At 38.0% G+C, this 19,895-nt stretch overlaps 1 protein-coding gene across 2 annotated transcripts in view; it reads right to left on the reverse strand.

Moving 5' to 3' along the window:
* The window catches only part of TBC1D32 (TBC1 domain family member 32), a 213,040-nt gene that overhangs the window by 174,578 nt on the left and 18,567 nt on the right, over window positions 1–19,895 (reverse strand). For both annotated transcript variants that reach the window (XM_043592221.1, XM_043592222.1), the window contains exon 4: window positions 12,895–13,072. In XM_043592221.1, the coding sequence (XP_043448156.1) occupies window positions 12,895–13,072 (178 nt within the window). The remainder of the gene's footprint in view (window positions 1–12,894; window positions 13,073–19,895) is intronic.

Genomic DNA, 19,895 nt, shown 5'->3' on the forward strand with positions numbered 1-19,895 from the left:
TGTCACTTCCTATATCCAATATTATTAAGTTCCAGAAGATAATCCCCAAGTTTCACAAACCTTAACTCCAACTACCCCACACCACTTCCCTGCCAAAACCTTAAACCAAAGCACCATCGACTCTAGCCTAGACCACTTCAGTTCATCCTAACCAGTCTCCTTGCTTTGACTCATCCCATCCTACACCACACCACCATCCATTCTCCAGCAACAGTCAGATGGAGCTTTTCAAAGTTATAAATCAAATCCATTAATTTCCCTTACTTCAACCTCACAACTAAAGACCTCTCACATTATTCAGAATATAGGGAATTTACTTACATGATCTGGGCCCCTGATTCTTTAATACACGGTCATACAATTTTTCCCTCTGCCAGTCAGGCTTCAGTCTCACTGGCCTTTTTTCTCCATTTCTGGAAGATGCCATCCATGCTCACTTTAGCCTAAGAACCTTTGCCATTGCCATTCCTCCTGCTGGGCAACACTCTTCCTCCAGAATTCTTCATGTCTGCCCTATTATGACTTAGAATTTGGTCTTTTTTCACTATAGCATCCCCAATACCTGAATCAGTGCCTCATAGGCCCTCAATATACATTAGTTTAATACATAAATGACTCCAAAGTGAGTCTTCCCACAATGCTACATGGTCCCTAACAATACAGGGTTCATAACCACTTTATATAAAAAAAAAAAAAAAACATAACAGACCAATACTTCATTTCTTAAAGAGTCTCAGGTTTTGCTGAGTTTTCTTCCTTTCTAAAAGTATATAGTTCAACTGTGAAGAACTCTGATACATGCTACTTTTTAAAAGCACTATATATTAAATCTTTAACTTTGAATTTTTGTATTACAATTAAAATACTAAAATTTATGAATAATTACCAATGACAAACATAAGTATATGAATGTAGCAGTCTTGAAATGAAAAAAAGATAACATAGAATATCTAAAATAGTATATATATATAGAAGCGTAAGTACTAATATGCATTTGTGATACATAATGCATATATGTACTTTCAGCAGTATATATACACATGCATATAAGTGTATAAAATGTATGTAAAGTATATGTGTATATACACTCATTCTACTCTATTGCTAGAAAAACTCCCCCCCCTTTACCTAGTCCTTTTGCCTCTCTTATAAACTTTATTTCTTCTGTCTACTTCCATCATGACTTTTACCAGATCATTATCTATGTCTAAAATGCTGTCCAGCTTACTAAAAAGAACTACAGTTTCAAGGACATGAATCTTAATTGGATAGATGAAGTTTCAAATCCCAGCTCAAACTAGTTATATGACTCTGGAGTTATATGACTCTGGATCCTCATTTTTCACATCTACCTCCCAGCATCACTGTAAGAATTAAATGGGAAAATTGTAAAGTCTTTTGCTTTATTGTTATAAAATTTTTAACTGTGAAGTAAATTTCCTGTTTCTCAAGAAATTTTTTTTGGAAAATTTTTAATGTTTATTTATTTTTGAGAGACAGAGCACAAGCAGGGAAGGGGCAGAGAGAGTGGGAGACACAGAATCCAAAGCAGGCCCCAGGCTCTGAGCTGTCCACACAGAACCTGATGTGGCGCTCAAACCCACAAACTGTGAGATCGTGACCGAAGTCAGATGCTTAACCACGGAGTCTCCCAGGCGCCCCTCTCAGGAAATTTTCTATGAAAAAATATAAAATAACTGACTCTACCTGCCAACTACCTATTCAAGACCAAAAAATCTAAAGATATATTTCATTGATTTCCATAGATTCCCATTCTAATCTAGTCTCTTTTTCAATATAGAGGCATGCTCTACAACAACCCTGATAAATGGGGAGCCAGACATTTTTTGAACATTCTCAACTACAGTGAGTTCATATTTGGGGAAGCAACCAATATTATGTCAAAGTAGCAGTCAAAAAGGGTAATTACATAGACCTTAACAAAATTCATTTACTTAAATGCTCTCCATGACAAAGCCTTTCTTTCTAATCTTCTGTGCAATACTCCAAACAAGCAACCCTTACTCTCTGAAAATGGTTTTGCCTTTTATTTAACAAAATGATTAAGGCTAATCAACATGATGATCCCTCAAATTACCTCCTGTTTCCCCCAATATTATTCTGTGGTGAGTTAGCCAAATTAAAAGATCTTTTCTTAGCCCTCATGATAGACTTCCCTCTAGCCTTCATTGCAGCTAATTACCATCACTTCCACCTTGAAATTCACCCCCCTCCTTAAATTCCCTCTAGCCTTCATTACAGCTAGTTACCATCACTTCCACCTTGAAATTCACCCCACCCCCACCCCCGCAAGTTCCTGCCCAGTGCATTGTAGTTTGGCACCTTCTTGTATGACCCACCTTTTGGTTTCTCCTGGCCCTCTGAAACTGTGTTTCCTAGGGTCTCGCCTATTTTAGGTGGCTTCCATAGGAATTAAACAGAGATGACTCATACTGTGTTATCCCCAACTTTTCTTGAATCCTGCATTTTCAACACTTGTTACACCACTGAGATACCTTACTGGTACTTGAAATTCAAAATCTTTAAAAATGTGGCACAAAAACAGACACATAGACCAATGGAATAGAATAGAAACCCCAGAACTAGACCCACAAACGTATGGCCAACTCATCTTTGACAAAGCAGGAAAGAACATCCAATGGAAAAAAGACAGCCTCTTTAACAAATGGTGCTGGGAGAACTGGACAGCAACATGCAGAAGGTTGAAACTAGACCACTTTCTCACACCATTCACAAAAATAAACTCAAAATGGATAAAGGACCTAAATGTGAGACAGGAAACCATCAAAACCTTAGAGGAGAAAGCAGGAAAAGACCTCTCTGACCTCAGCCGTAGCAATCTCTTACTCGACACATCCCCAAAGGCAAGGGAATTAAAAGCAAAAGTGAATTACTGGGACCTTATGAAGATCAAAAGCTTCTGCACAGCAAAGGAAACAACCAACACAACTAAAAGGCAACCAACGGAATGGGAAAAGATATTCGCAAATGACATATTGGACAAAGGGCTAGTATCCAAAATCTATAAAGAGCTCACCAAACTGCACACCCGAAAAACAAATAACCCAGTGAAGAAATGGGCAGAAAACATGAATAGACACTTCTCTCAAGAAGACATCCAGATGGCCAACAGGCACATGAAAAGATGTTCAGCGTCGCTCCTTATCAGGGAAATACAAATCAAAACCACACTCAGGTATCACCTCACGCCAGTCAGAGTGGCCAAAATGAACAAATCAGGAGACTATAGATGCTGGAGAGGATGTGGAGAAACGGGAACCCTCTTGCACTGTTGGTGGGAATGCAAATTGGTGCAGCCGCTCTGGAAAGCAGTGTGGAGGTTCCTCAGAAAATTAAAAATAGACCTACCCTATGACCCAGCAATAGCACTGCTAGGAATTTATCCAAGGGATACAGGAGTACTGATGCATAGGGCCACTTGTACCCCAATGTTCATAGCAGCACTCTCAACAATAGCCAAATTATGGACAGAGCCTAAATGTCCATCAACTGATGAATGGATAAAGAAATTGTGGTTTATATACACAATGGAATTCTACGTGGCAATGAGAAAAAATGAAATATGGCCTTTTGTAGCCACGTGGATGGAACTGGAGAGTGTGATGCTAAGTGAAATAAGCCATACAGAGAAAGACAGATACCATATGGTCTCACTCTTATGTGGATCCTGAGAAACTTAACAGGAACCCATGGGGGAGGGGAAGGAAAAAAAAAAAAAAGAGGTTAGAGTGCGAGAGAGCCAAAGCATAAGAGACTGTTAAAAACTGAGAACAAACTGAGGGTTGATGGAGGGTGGGAGGGAGGAGAGGGTGGGTGATGGGTATTGAGGAGGGCACCTTTTGGGATGAGCACTGGGTGTTGTATGGAAACCAATTTGTCAATAAATTTCATATAAAAAAAAACCAAAATCTTTAAAAATAAATAAAAGTGAACTTCCATATTCTTCTCCACACCGAAACCTCCTTTCTAATCCCAGGTGTGGTTTATGACACCCCATGGTCTTGTAGCCACTTTGGCTTGAAATCATAGCTAGACTTTTGACTCTATACCCACTCTGCACTACCCTCCTGCCCAAGTTTAATGATCCTATGTCTGTAATTCTCACATCAGTCACTATTTATTCCTACAAAGCCTCCTCAGTTCAGGCCTTCTTCAGCTTTCTTACCCACTCATGCCCTTCTGCACATAACTCAAGTAAATCTCCCGAACACATTTTTCTGTTCAGAAACTTAAAATGATTTCCTTTTACTTAAAAAACAATCCAGTTTATACTTTGAATACATTCATTTATTCCTTAAATATTTATTTGGCATCTACTATGTTTCAGATATCTATTATGTACCAGGCACTTGAATTTTATAGCTAGGAGCAATAATTAACATCTAATCCTTGCTCCATAATTTGGCCTTAACTTACCCTTTCCATTTACTCCTCACAAACTCTTTGTTCAAACTCTTCACATAAACTACAGGTTCCCCAATATGCCATTCTTTGTTGATTGAGAGCTTTTGTCCATTCCCTTGTCTAACATACTTTCCTCTATTGCTCTGATTCTTAGTTACAAGGATTCTTCTTTAGATTTCCTAAGACACATTATTTCTACCTTACAACTCTGTTATTTGTGTACATATCCTCTTCATCTCAAGTAAGCTCCTTGAAGACATAATGTGTATATAATTAATCTTTTCACTTTTGCAGTGCCTATTACAAAATATTACACAAAGTATATGCTCAATACATATTTGTTGGGCTGAAGTCCCTCAATTCTACCATACTTGCCTTTTCTCCCAGGTGATAATACAAATTTAAAAAGCACAGACTTGGGGCACCTGGCTGACTCAAAGGGTGGAGTGTGCAACTCTCGATCTTGGGGTTGTGGGTTCAAGCACCGCATTGAGTGTAGAGATTGCTTAAAAATAACAAAATCTTGGGGCACCTGGGTGGCTTAACTGGTTAAGCATCTGGCTCTTTGATTCAGCACAGGTCATGATCTCATGATTCATGAGTTTGAGCCCTAAGTCGGGCTCAGTACTAACAGCTCGAAGCCTGCTTAGGATCATTTCTCTCCCCTCTCTGCCCCTCTCCCACTCATTCTCTCCCCCATCCCCTTTCTTTCTCAAAATAAATAAATTTAAAAAGAAATAAAACAAAAAAATAAAATCTTTTTTAAAAAAGAAAAAAAAGCATAGCCTTTAATAGTTATTTGATTGGAGCTGCCTCATCAATCTATTTACTACCCCTTTATCACTTAATTATGAATTCTGTTAATTATCTTAAATATAGTACATACTGGGGCACCTAGGTGGCTCAGTCAGTTAAGCATCCAACTTCAGCTCAGGTCATGATCTCGCAGTTTGTGGGTTCAAGCCCCAAGTCCGGCTCTGTGCTGACAGCTCAGAGCCTGGAACCTGCTCCAGATCTGTGTCTCCCTCTCTCTCTCTGTCCTTCCCTGCTTGCACTCTGTCTCTGTCTCTCTCAAAAATAAACATTTAAAAATTTTTGGAAAAAAAGAAAAAAAAACATAGTATATACTACTCTTTAAAAATGTTATTTAAGCAATGAAAACTTTTTTTACACCGGACATCAGAATGAGCCTAATATTTGCCTTAACGGTTACCCTTGTTTTTTTAAGGTAGCTGCGTGTTATTGTGCATCAGTGAATGAACATCAATTGTGATAGCAACCAACTAATAACTTTGTTAACTAGAGCAAATTAGATAGTGTGTCCCATTTAATACCAATTTGTTAAGATTTTTCAGCTGTTCCAGATATTTCTTAGATTGAAAATTCCTGGGGTGACTAGTATCGGCCCACTTGATTTGTAGAGCAACATATCTGTTGGCAATATCAATATAGGTACTTCCTATAGGAAGTTTCTTCCCCAACATATTTACATATGTTAAAGCATAAGCTACACAAATCATTTCTAGCACATTCTAAGGAGAAAGAGCAAGAAATAAGATTGATAATCTAAGACTTGGTCCTCTGTATAATCATATAGATCCTAATTAAAGGTATTTATATGCTAAAATAAGATTGGGATAGATTTCTTTCAATTGAAATTTACTAAAGATTGCAAAAATTAATCATTCTGTAATTTTTTTGGTAACAGTTATCATAATTAATTACAACATATACTAAAGAATATTCACATTATTCAATGACTACACTTAAATAAAATCAAACTACCCTCAAAATTAATGTACCCTAGAAGTCTCCAAATGTTTGGCTTGTAAACTGTATAAACCATTAAAATACAAGCAAAGACAGACAACATTACTGTGGTCTGAACAATATAACTATTGGAAATAAGAAATATATAACTATCAAACCTAATGATATTTCAGGCTTTAATATGTCTAAATGCACAATTTCTCTATATTTAATTTTAAAAATCACCCAATGATGATAAATAGGACAACAGCAAACATTTAGTTCTTATGCCAGGTTGTGTTGAAAATGCTTTACATACATTAAGTCCATAAAGCAACCTATAAGGTAGGTTCTATTACTATCTCCACTGTGACAGATAAGAAAACCGAGGCACCGAGAGAAGAAACCAAGGTTCACAATTCATCAATGGCAGAGCAAAACTTTATTTCAGACTGGTTTGTCTCCAAGATTCAGAATGACTTAGTTTCCTACAGAATAGCTTTTTCAAATTTTAGTGCTTCTAAAACTTTTTAAATTATGCGCCTGCCTTTCATTATGCCTTAAATACGGAACAAAGTTACTAATTCAAAACAAAAGCAATGCTTTAAAAACATTTTCAAGGGGCGCCTGGGTGGCGCAGTCGGTTAAGCGTCCAACTTCAGCTCAGGTCACGATCTTGCAGTCCGTGAGTTCGAGCCCCGCGTCGGGCTCTGGGCTGCTGGCTCAGAGCCTGGAGCCTGTTTCCGATTCTGTGTCTCCCTCTCTCTCTGCCCCTCCCCCGTTCATGCTCTGTCTCTGTCTCAAAAATAAATAAACGTAAAAAAAAATTTTTTTTAAACATTTTCAAATGAAAAATGTACCTTAATTTCCTATGTCTTATGGTTTAACAAAAACAGCTTTCACTTTAAAAGTGCTGCCATGGAGAGGTAATAACAAAAATCTATTAATATTTTAAAGTATAAAGAAACTTTAGATATTCATCAAGAAGATACTTAGCACTGCTAATCAAAGAAATTAGTTTTTCTGGTGTCAGACTGTCTCAAGAGATAACTATTAGGCAAGCAAGCAAGTTCACACCTGCACCTACCCAAACCTCCCCAGCAATCCACCTGCCTCCAGCCTGAAATGAAGCAGCTGCATTATCAATGCTACCATCTTCCTGTTCTCTAGTTTCAGCTACCTTTCCCTTTCATTTCTGCTTCTAAGACTTTAGGCTCCTATCTTTTTCTGCTTATAAAACAAGAATAATCAAAATCTTATGAATTGAGGGTAACTAGAGATGGAAGAACTTGTGAAGTGCAGTTTGGGCTGTGTATTTCCTCCTGTTCTCTGGCTGATGTTGCTGAAAAAGAGGAGTCTTACAAGACTCCATAGCATGAAATCCTCAAAAGCAGAATTCCTCACCAAAAAGAGCACTGTAAAAGCTTTGAAGACTTTAGGAGAGGCCAGAAAATGGGTTGAACTCAAAATACCCTAAGGTTTGAGAAGTCCGGATAAAACATACATTAGGGTCCTTGAAAGCAAATACTCTCAAAGACAGAAGAGAGACCATCCACCCAGTAAAGGGAAAAAGCTACACAAAAAATCTTACTGGAAAAATTCAAAGCCTAGCACAAGACGGAGTTCAGACTGTTCCCAGGAGGTGGTTCAAGCACAAAGTTGAAGGAATAGTATCTCCTTTTCTATGAATTAAAAAACAGGAAAGACCAGCCCTGGCCTTTGTGTGAGAGGTGAAGACAGGTGAACTAGCAGGGATAGAGGCCCTAATACAGTAGTTTCCTATTGCCGCTTTAAAAATTACCATAATCTTAGGGACTCAAAAGAACAATGCATTTATTATCTTACAGTTCTGGAGGTCACAAATCTAAAACACATCAGCAGGGTTGTGTTGCTTCTGGAGGCTCTGGGGCAGAATTCATTTCCTTACCTTTTCCAGCCTCTAAAGATTGCCTGCAGTTTTCCTTAGCTCATAGGCTTCCTTCTATCCTCAAAGCCAACAACCGCCTCACTCCAGCGTCTATTTCAACCCACACAGTACCTTCCCTGACTCTGACCCTCCTGAGGCTCTCCTATACAGATGGCTGTGATTGATTATATTTGACTCTCCTTGATGAGGATAGTCTTCCCAGCTGAAGATCCTTAATTTAATCACATTAACAAAGACCCTTGGGCCATGTAAGCTAATATATTCCCAGGTTTGGGGGATTCAGACATGGATATCTTCAAGGGGTCCTTTAAACTGCCTACCATAGATACCAAGGATGGGTTTCAAACATAGCCTGTCTTGAAAGCAAATAAACAGTAAATGCCTTAAATAGGTTCACATTATGCAAGGGCAACAGGTTAATCCTATCCTAAACTCACCTCCTCCACACAGTGTACACCTTGGGGTTCCTTTGGAACATAATTAAATAGTTTGCACACTATAAAACAGCAAAATGCCTGTGCTGTACCACACTGAATATGGTTAAGAAAGAAGAAAACAAAACAACTGCAATAGAAAAGGACATGACTTTTAAAAGCTTAATGTATATTAGAGGTAATCTCTTCCTTCCCAGCTGTAGAAAATGACCCAGAAAAGCTCAATTAGAAACCATACAGGACCACAGCTGAGACACTGTCTATTTTAGTACGTCTCTGAATGGCATCCACTTCAGCACATCCTTTAAGACATGAAAGCTAACATATATAGAGCAGCAGCAACAGTTCTAAGGACTTGATACACATTAACTCTGTTAACAGTCTCAACAACCATATGAGGTTAAGTGGTATTATCGTTCCCATTGTACAAATGAGAAACACTATGGCACAGGGAAGTTAAGACATTTGTCCAGGGTCACACAGCTAGTAAGTGGTGGAACCAAGATTTGAACTCAAGCAGTCTCCAGGTAGTATAAGCATGGAACAAAGACTTTAGAGGGTAAGAAACCAGGCTTAAATTCACAGTTCACTCCTAACTAGCAATATGAGTTTGGGCAAATTACTTACCTATAACCTTGCCTTTTTTTCCTGTAAAGTTGACTAGTAATACCTATAGTAAAGACAAAGTCAAGTACAGGGACCAATATATGGCAGAAATCTCAATAACAGACAGCTAGTATTATTATTTCTATCTTCCCAACATTACCTTGCTTCTTTCAAGGTTTTCATTACCTTACTTTTTTCAAGGTTTAATCACAATACCAAATCTTTTCAGTGCTCTATTCAAAATTATAATAAAAACCAATCTCTCTATTTTTTAACATTCTCAAACACACATTAATAGTGTCCAAGGCCAACCATGTCCAAAGATTTTCTTTTTTTTTATTTTTTTTTTTTTATTTTTTTTTTCAACGTTTTTATTTATTTTTGGGACAGAGAGAGACAGAGCATGAACGGGGGAGGGGCAGAGAGAGAGGGAGACACAGAATCGGAAACAGGCTCCAGGCTCTGAGCGGTTAGCACAGAGCCTGACGCGGGGCTCGAACTCACGGACCGCAAGATCGTGACCTGGCTGAAGTCGGACGCTTAACCGACTGCGCCACCCAGGCGCCCCCAAAGATTTTCAATAATAGGTCAGAAATCCATATATAACCAGGCTGCAATTTTAAAAATAATAACAATGAAATAAAGCCTACTCTGTTCGCAAACTAGAAATTTTCTACTAGTATCAAAACAGCATGGGAATGCAAGCTTGTGCAGCCACTCTGGAAAATAGTACAGAGGTTCCTCAAAAAACTAAAAATAGAACTACCCTACGACCCAGCAATTGCACTACTAGGCATCTATCCGAGGGATACAGGTGTGCTGTTTCAAAGGGACACATGCACCCCCATGTTTATAGCAGCACTATCAACAATAGCCAAAGTATGGAAAGAGCCCAAATGTCCATCGATGGGTGAATGGATAAAAAGATGTGGTGTGTGTATATATATATATATATATACACACACACACACACACACACAATGGAGTATTACTCAGCAATCAAAAAGAATGAAATCTTGACATTTGCAACTATGTGGATGGAACTGGAGGGTATTATGCTAAGTGAAATTAGTCAGAGAAAGACAAATATCATATGACTTCATTCACATGAAAACTTTAAGAGACAAAACAGATGACCATAAGGCAAGGGAAACAAAAATAATATAAAAACAGGGAGGGGGACAAAACAGAAGAGACTTATAAATATGGAGAACAAAGTGAGGGTTACTGGAGGGGATGTGGGAGGGGGGATGGGCTAAATGGGTAAGGGGCACTAAGGAATCTACTCCTGAAATCATTGTTGCACTATATGCTAATTTGGATGTAAGTTAAAAAAAAAATAAAATGAAATTATCAAATGAAAAAACAAACAAAAAACCAACAGCAGCATCAGAATTGTTTACTCAATGTTATTCACAGAACAATTCAGATTTTTCTAAGTCCAGAGCAAATAATTTATCAATTTGGAAAGCATTATTACCAACATCAGTATTTATTGGAATGAATGACTGATATATCTTCGGACACCTTTTCAACCCTGAACATATTAATTCAGCCTCTCTTTAGTAATTTACACGTAAGAGAGTCTCCTTTCACTAAGCAAAAGCATACCCACACATCTCCTAGAGTTCTGCCAAACTAAAAGAGCTGTCAGGGTAGTTGTGGCATTCATATCTTTTTTCCAAAAGTCCAGGGATCCCATGCCTTGTTGGTGGACACAGTTCACTTTCAACTCAATTAGAGCTTTCTGAAATAAAGTCATACTCATGGGGCAAACACTTGAAAATGCAGTTATACCCTGTGGACATCCCAAAAGAAGCCATATAAACTTAAAGTCTGATTTGTTCCCCAGAATAAAACCTGAACAAAATAAAAAACAAGAACATCTTTAGAAAGTATGACCCCATTTCTACCAAAGCTTTGAATTGCTTCAAAAACCTACGATTCTAGGACTGGAAATAATTTAGTCTGAACACCTGGACTTCTTAGAACAAATTAAAGATATTCCATTTTATTTTTCTTTCATTGTTCAATTCCAATGTAAACAGATGGTTCATCAAATCAGTAAGAAAGTATGATCCTGTGAGCCCCCAGAGTCCTAAAGTTGGGTTTCCCTATGCTTTTTAATTCCAGAAAGTCCTTGATCTGAAGAAGCAGTTCCATAAACCTACTGAAATAAAACAAAACTAAAATCCCTATAACCCAGTTTCTTCCAAAGAGTCCGTCAACAAGGAAATATTAAGGGCTACAATGTGAAGAAAATTCATAATCTTTGCCATTTCCTCCATCATATCAAGAAAACAAACTCGAGGGGCACCTGGGTGGCTCAGTCCATTAAACGTCCGACATTGGCTCAGGTCATGATCTCACAGTTCGTGGGTTTGAGCCTTGTGCATCAGGCTGTGGTGCGCTGATAGGTCAGAGCCTGGGGCCTGCTTCGAATTCTGTGTCCCCCTCTCTCTCTGCCTCTCCCCAACTTGTGCTCTCTCTGTCTCAAAAATAAGTAAATAAACTTAAAAAACTAATTAATTAAAAATCTTTAAAAGTAAAGAAAACAAACTTGACTTGTAAAATTCAAAACTTAGCACAATCTCTCCTTAGCAGAGCAACTTTTAAGTTCTGCCTTAACTACTTCCAAACATTTTTCCTTCATAAGTGCAGTCTCAACTGTGACCAATATACATACTTTTTCACATTTCACCCCTACTCCCCAAATCCCTTTTTGGCATATAGTTATTAGGATCTGTTATAGCTATATCCCAACATTAGCACTAATTAGGTGAAAATGTTTCATTAGAAATATCAGGTAGGATTCAGAGAAAGGTCAGACCGACTCTATCTGGCCTGAAAGTTTTTGTGGGGAAGTTCATGGTTTTATAAGTTCATAAGGCTTTATTCTAACTAGTTTCCTTTGTCTTCTATTAGGTCTAGTCTAACCAGTGGCCTTTCTGCTAGCTTTGCTCTAGCCAAGTGACAAGGATTCCAATAACCTGGAAAGAGAAAATGTAAAACCTCAAATCTCTTGATGCCAAAAATAAGCTCATGTTTTAAAACTAACAAATTAGAGCAACTTTCATCTCAGAAGATAAGGGAAATGTTTTATCTCTGTATCTTATCTATAATGTAGTTAAACTTTGATTAATAAAAATCAATTGGGAATAAGATGTTTTGTTTAAACCTTAAGCAGATCTTTCAAGTGTTATTTTTTTAATCCAAAATCAATTAGTTTATTTCCATACCTCATTAAGATTTGTCTTAGATATAATGTAATCAATCACTGAACATATAATTCTAGAAGATGTTATTTCATGTACTAAATCTTTAAGGTTAGATAAATATATTTTTAAGATTTTTAAGATTTTTAAGATTATTTAAGATTAGATAAATCTTAAAACTGGAAAGCAGAAAAAAATCTAGCTAACAAAAAATGTATTGAAGCTACTGATTATTAAATATCATTTCAAGGGGCACCTGGGTGGCTCAGTCGGTTGAGCATCCGACTTCAGCTCAGGTCATGATCTCACAGCTCATGAGTTGGAGCCCCGCATCGGGCTCTGTGCTGATAGCTCAGAGCCTGGAGCCCACTTCGGATTCTGTGTCTCCCTCTCTCTGTCCCTAACCCACTCGCATTCTGTCTCTGTCTCTCTCAAAAATAAACATTAAATAAATAAATAAATAAATAAATAAATAAATAATCATTTCAAGACATAAATGCAAAACAAAACAACATACCTGATTGAAAGATGAATCACTATCAGAGCAATTGTCTGTGCAGTAACTGTTGCTCTTCTCCTTCTGGATTTTTTTCTGACTCTCTTGACTCCGTACCTCATCTTCTTCAAACTTGTTAATCATAGATTCCACCACTACCATCATGATGTTCTTCAGGGAATGCATCATTTCTTTGTATCTTTAAATTCAAAGCAGTCTTGGTAAGAAAAAGACTATTAGCACAAATTAAAGCGCTCAGCTCAATTAAACTATCTTATTATTTTTTCTGTAAAGTCCCTTTAAAAGCACAATTTTAAAGAAAAAAAAATGCAAGTCAGTTTTTCTTAAGGAACAAATGGCACAACAATTCATACAACAGAAATAAAAATTAATAGGAAATATAAAACATGTGTTATTCCCCAGGTTTCTTCATCTGATTACATGGACCAAGGTAGTAAAATTAACAGAATCTAAGGCAAGATGTTCCAATGGTACGGATACCAGTAATTAGCAACAGTCAACTGTTATTATCATATTATCAAAACAGTCTATTTTACATGTCACTTTTTTTTTTTTTTAAATTTTTTTCAACGTTTTTATTTATTTTTGGGACAGAGAGAGACAGAGCATGAACGGGGGAGGGGCAGAGAGAGAGGGAGACACAGAATCGGAAACAGGCTCCAGGCTCCGAGCCATCAGCCCAGAGCCTGACACGGGGCTCGAACTCACGGACCGCGAGATCGTGACCTGGCTGAAGTCGGACGCTTAACCGACTGCACCACCCAGGCGCCCCTACATGTCACTTTTATTCCTTGTTTTATTTCTACCTCTTTCTCTATTTTCCTCCCTTCCTCTATTTTCTTTCCTTCCCTTTTCCCTGCCTATACTTTATATCTATAGGCACCTATAGCCACCATTGAGACCTAAATAAGAGTTAAGCTATCAGTGGGTCCTTCAAAACAGAGACTAAAAAACCCACTGTCAGTAATGTTAAAAAAGGGATTCCTGAAATAGGTAAGAGTTTGAAATGGATGGCTTCTAAATCCCTTTTAGCTCCATGGGTCTGAAAATCTCAGAAAGAACTTATAAATAAATTTCTCTACTTATTAAGTGCAAACTCTCAAGCATCCACATTAATATTAGATTGAGATGCCCAAAACCCTAGAAATAGAATTTTAGAGCTAGATGAAACTATAAAAAAAAAAAAAATCTAATCTCACCCTTTATTTTACAAATGAGGAATATGTGACCTGGACCATTGAAATTTCTACATTTAAAACAAAAAAGCCATAAATATTTAAGTAAACATAGTGAATACAATACTAAATTTGGAATCAGCAAACCTGGATTACAATCCTGATGACTTTACATACCAGATTTGTCATCCCAGGTAAATTTCATTTTCCTCAGTTATAAAATGTGACAAAAAGAATACAATCTAGCTGACCTATTTCACTTAGCTGTAACAAAACATAAGAGTATGTATCTGAAAGTTCTTTGTAAATACAAAGTATGATACATATGTTTATCATTTATCATTTAATAATGAAAATACTTGAGGAAAATAGGCACAGAAACTTCCTCTTTCTTTATATTTCTGGTATATGGGTCATTGTAACTCCACAAATCAAAGGAAGAATAGGTGAGTTATTCTCATATTAAAGGATAAAACCATGCTGGGGGATTTGTATAGAAGACTAAGATTTTAAAGTTTAAAGGAGTTTTACGATCTAATTATATGATACAAATTACATATTATTAAACATACATAATTCTATACATAACTTAAAATATATTCTCATACATTTAATGATTTAGCAACATAATTTATGTAATATATAACTAGAAGCAAATTTAATATAATACATAGTTATAGATGTATAGATTTTCAAAGCACCAGAAACTGTGAGAAAACACAAAAATATTAAATTAGATGGTAATAATTAGAAACAATATAGGAAGAAAACATGTACAGAAGAGAACTGTTACAGAGGTAAGAAAGAGTCCAGAGAAGATCCAATTTTGAGGTAAGAGGATACAAAGAGCAAGAAAGAATCCTAAGACACTCATTAGACTAATTGGCAAAGTAGCTATAGGATAACAGAGAAGAGGCTCCAGCTTTCTCCTCCACACATTCTCAGCAGCAAGAAATACAGAAACCTAACAATGCCCTGGGAGCAATCAAGACTTATCCATCAAAAGCTGCTCTCTTCTTCCACAGTAAGTGGATTATAGCTGGACACAAGTCTAAACTACAGTCCCCAGACTCCTTTGCAGTTAGGTATAGCCATGTAAACAAGAGAAGTCCTGTCCCCTTAAAAATTACAATATGGTAATTTAATGAAGACATATAAAAGTAAAATCTCAATGATGTATAAGGTAAGATTAAGGGTAAGTAAGTAAAATCCACAGAAAATCTTTCAGTTTCATTTTAGACATGTTTCCTCCAGACCTGTTTGAAAATACCAACATGAACTCTTCTGCAAGAAGTATCAGCAAACTGTCCAGAGAAAAATATAAGAATAATTCTTTTTATTCTTTTTAAAAATTTTAAGTAATCTCTCCACCAACATGGGGCTCGAACTCACAACCAAGAACTAGAATCACATGCTCTACCAACTGAGCCAGCCAGGCACCCCAAGAATAATAATTCTTAAAATTTAAACATCAAAAACAAACAAAAAAGCTAGGGAGCCAGACCCTAAATATCAAATGAACTATATACTTAAATAGTAGCCACTGCCGTTTTGAAAAAGCCAAAGAAAAACAAACACAGGATGGACTATGAACACTATTAAGAAGCCTCATTCAATACTCCAAGAAGTCAAAATAAGAAAAAGTTCTAAGAGGTAATGAATAAAAACCACATCAATTAACCCTGCAAATTTTACATGGTGAGTAGTTCTTACATATATGAGGAACCGATGATAGACCCTAAAAATGAATTCTTTATTCTGTAAAACTCTATTTAAAAAATAAATATCGAGGAACCTGGGTGGCTCAGTTGGTTGACTGTCTGACTCTTGGTTTTCAGCTCAGATCATGATCCCAGGGTCGTAGGACTGAGCCCTGCGTAGGGCTCTGCACTAAGCATGGAGCCTGCCTAATATTCTTTCTCCCCCACCCCCTCCCGTTTGTGCTCTCTCTCAAATAAAAATAAATAAATATCAAAATGTTTAAGAAAATAATCTGTAATTACTACAGTAAAAATGCTGTCAATAAAAGTAATGTTGACTAATCATTAGTCCTAGGTAATTTCTGAAGAATCTCTCACACACACACACATACACAAGAAAGAAAAGAAAAGAGAAGAAGGAAGGAAGGAAGGAAGGAAGGAAGGAAGGAAGGAAGGAAAAAAAGAAAGGAGGAAAGAAACAAAGAAAGAAAGAAAGAAAGAAAGAAAGAAAGAAAGAAAGAAAGAAAGAAAGAAAATAATACTCTGCACAACTGAAAATCTTTCATCTATGGTTCACAAAGCAGAAGACAAACATTCATTAAGATATTTAACATCTTTATGAGGTAATAATTATTGTTTTAATTTTTACACATGGATGAACTAAAACACAAGAAAATTAAATGACTTACCCAGAGATAAAAAAATAATTTCCTAATAGTCCCATATAAAACTTTGCTTTTAATATGAAAATTCTTTCATTCTCTAATAAAATATTTTAATACTCCTTTTAGAATAAGTTTTATAGCACTAACAGAAATAGATTATTAGAAATTATATTATTCAAAAATGAAGATGACTCTAGTGTTTGTTTTTTCTGCAAATCAAGAATTAGGAAACCTTGATCTGAATCTTAGTGCTTTGAACTTTATTAATTTATTGATAGGCATACACTGTTGCTTTGTTCAATAACAGATTTGTTCAGATAATATAATCAGTTGTCACAAAGAGAAAGAGGTCCTGTCCAATGTCATAAAGAGTTTAACTATTTAAAAATAAATCGTATTTGGTAGAGGGCAAGATGGCGGCTTAGGAGGACGCTGGGCTCACCGCACGTCCTGCTGATCACTTAGATTCCATCTACACCTGCCTAAATAACCCAGAAAACCGCCAGAGGATTAGCAGAACAGAGTCGCCGGAGCCAAACGCAGACGAGAGGCCCACGGAAGAGGGTAGGAAGGGTGGAGAGGCGGTGCGCGCTCCACGGACTGGCGGGAGGGAGCCGGGGCGGAGGGGCGGCTCGCCGGCCAAGCAGAGCCCCCGAGTCGGGCTTGCAAAAGCGGAGGGGCCGGGCAGACTGTGATCCGACAGCAAGCGCGACTTAGCGTCTGGGAGGTCAGAAATTAACAGCTCTGCTCGGAAAGCGGGAAGGCTGGAGGACAAAGGGAGGGAGAGCTGCTGAGCCCCCTGACAACAGAGCTCAGTTTGGTGGGGAACAAAGGCGCTCGCCAGCGCCATTTCCCCCGCCCATCCCCCAGCCGAAATCCCAAAGGGAACCGGTTCCTGCCAGGGAACTTGCTCGCTCCGCGCAAACACCCAACTCTGCGCTTCTGCGGAGCCAAACCTCCGGCAGCGGATCTGACTCCCTCCCGCTGCCACAGGGCCCCTCCTGAAGTGGATCACCTAAGGAGAAGCGATCTAAGCCTGCCCCTCCTGCCCCCGAGCACCTTGCCTACCCACCCCAGCTAATACGCCAGATCCCCAGCATCACAAGCCTGGCAGGGTGCAAGTAGCCCAGACGAGCCACACCACCCCACAGTGAATCCCACCCCTAGGAGAGGGGAAGAGAAGGCACACACCAGTCTGACTGTGGCCCCAGCGGTGGGCTGGGGGCAGACATCAGGTCTGACTGCGGCCCCGCCCACCAACTCCAGGTATACACCACAGCACAGGGGAAGTGCCCTGCAGGTCCTCACCACGCCAGGGACTATCCAAAATGACCAAGCGGAAGAACTCCCCTCAGAAGAATCTCCAGGAAATAACAACAGCTAATGAGCTGATCAAAAAGGATTTAAATAATATAACAGAAAGTGAATTTAGAATAATAGTCATAAAATTAATCGCTGGGCTTGAAAACAGTATACAGGACAGCAGAGAATCTCTTGCTACAGAGATCAAGGGACTAAGGAACAGTCACGAGGAGCTGAAAAACGCTTTAAACGAAATGCATAACAAAATGGAAACCACCACAGCTCGGCTTGAAGAGGCAGAGGAGAGAATAGGTGAACTAGAAGATAAAGTTATGGAAAAAGAGGAAGCTGAGAAAAAGAGAGATAAAAAAATCCAGGAGTATGAGGGGAAAATTAGAGAATTAAGTGATACACTAAAAAGAAATAATATACGCATAATTGGTATCCCAGAGGAGGAAGAGAGAGGGAAAGGTGCTGAAGGGGTACTTGAAGAAATCATAGCTGAGAACTTCCCTGAACTGGGGAAGGAAAAAGGCATTGAAATCCAAGAGGCACAGAGAACTCCCTTCAGACGTAACTTGAATCGATCTTCTGCACGACATATCATAGTGAAACTGGCAAAATACAAGGATAAAGAGAAAATTCTGAAAGCAGCAAGGGGTAAACGTGCCCTCACATATAAAGGGAGACCTATAAGACTCGTGACTGATCTCTCTTTTGAAACTTGGCAGGCCAGAAAGAATTGGCAAGAGATTTTCAGGGTGCTAGACAGAAAAAATATGCAGCCAAGAATCCTTTATCCAGCAAGTCTGTCATTTAGAATAGAAGGAGAGATAAAGGTCTTCCCAAACAAACAAAAACTGAAGGAATTTGTCACCACTAAACCAGCCCTACAAGAGATCCTAAGGGGGACCCTGTGAGACAAAGTCCCAGAGACATCACTATAAGCATAAAACATACAGACATCACAATGACTCTAAACCCGTATCTTTCTATAATAACACTGAATGTAAATGGATTAAATGCGCCAACCAAAAGACATAGGGTATCAGAATGGATAAAAAAACAAGACCCATCTATTTGCTGTCTACAAGAGACTCATTTTAGACCTGAGGACACCTTTAGATTGAGAGTGAGGGGATGGAGAACTATTTATCATGCGACTGGAAGCCAAAAGAAAGCTGGAGTAGCCATACTTATATCAGACAAACTAGACTTTAAATTAAAGGCTGTAACAAGAGATGAAGAAGGACATTATATAATAGTTACAGGGTCTATCCATCAGGAAGAGCTAACAATTATCAATGTCTATGCACCGAATACCGGAGCCCCCAAATATATAAAACAATTACTCATAAACATAAGCAACCTTATTGATAAGAATGTGGTAATTGCAGGGGACTTTAATACACCACTTACAGAAATGGATAGATCATCTAGACACACGGTCAATAAAGAAACAAGGGCCCTGAATGAGACATTGGATGAGATGGACTTGACAGATATATTTAGAACTCTGCATCCCAAAGCAACAGAATATACTTTCTTCTCGAGTGCACATGGAACATTCTCCAAGATAGATCATATACTGGGTCACAAAACAGCCCTTCATAAGTTTACAAGAATTGAAATTATACCATGCTTACTTTCAGACCACAATGCCATGAAGCTTGAAATCAACCACAGGAAAAAGTCTGGAAAACCTCCAAAAGCATGGAGGTTAAAGAACACCCTACTAACGAATGAGTGGGTCAACCAGGCAATTAGAGAAGAAATTAAAAAATATATGGAAACAAACGAAAATGAAAATACAACAATCCAAACGCTTTGGGACGCAGCAAAGGCAGTCCTGAGAGGAAAATACATTGCAATCCAGGCCTATCTCAAGAAACAAGAAAAATCCCAAATACAAAATCTAACAGCACACCTAAAGGAACTAGAAGCAGAACAGCAAAGGCAGCCTAAGCCCAGCAGAAGAAGAGAAATAATAAAGATCAGAGCAGAAATAAACAATATAGAAACTAAAAAAACTGTAGAGCAGATCAACGAAACCAAGAGTTGGTTTTTTGAAAAAATAAACAAAATTGACAAACCTCTAGCCAGGCTTCTCAAAAAGAAAAGGGAGATGACCCAAATAGATAAAATCATGAATGAAAATG

This window comes from Prionailurus bengalensis, chromosome B2 (assembly GCF_016509475.1).
Source record: "Prionailurus bengalensis isolate Pbe53 chromosome B2, Fcat_Pben_1.1_paternal_pri, whole genome shotgun sequence".
Lineage (NCBI taxonomy): Eukaryota > Metazoa > Chordata > Mammalia > Carnivora > Felidae > Prionailurus > Prionailurus bengalensis.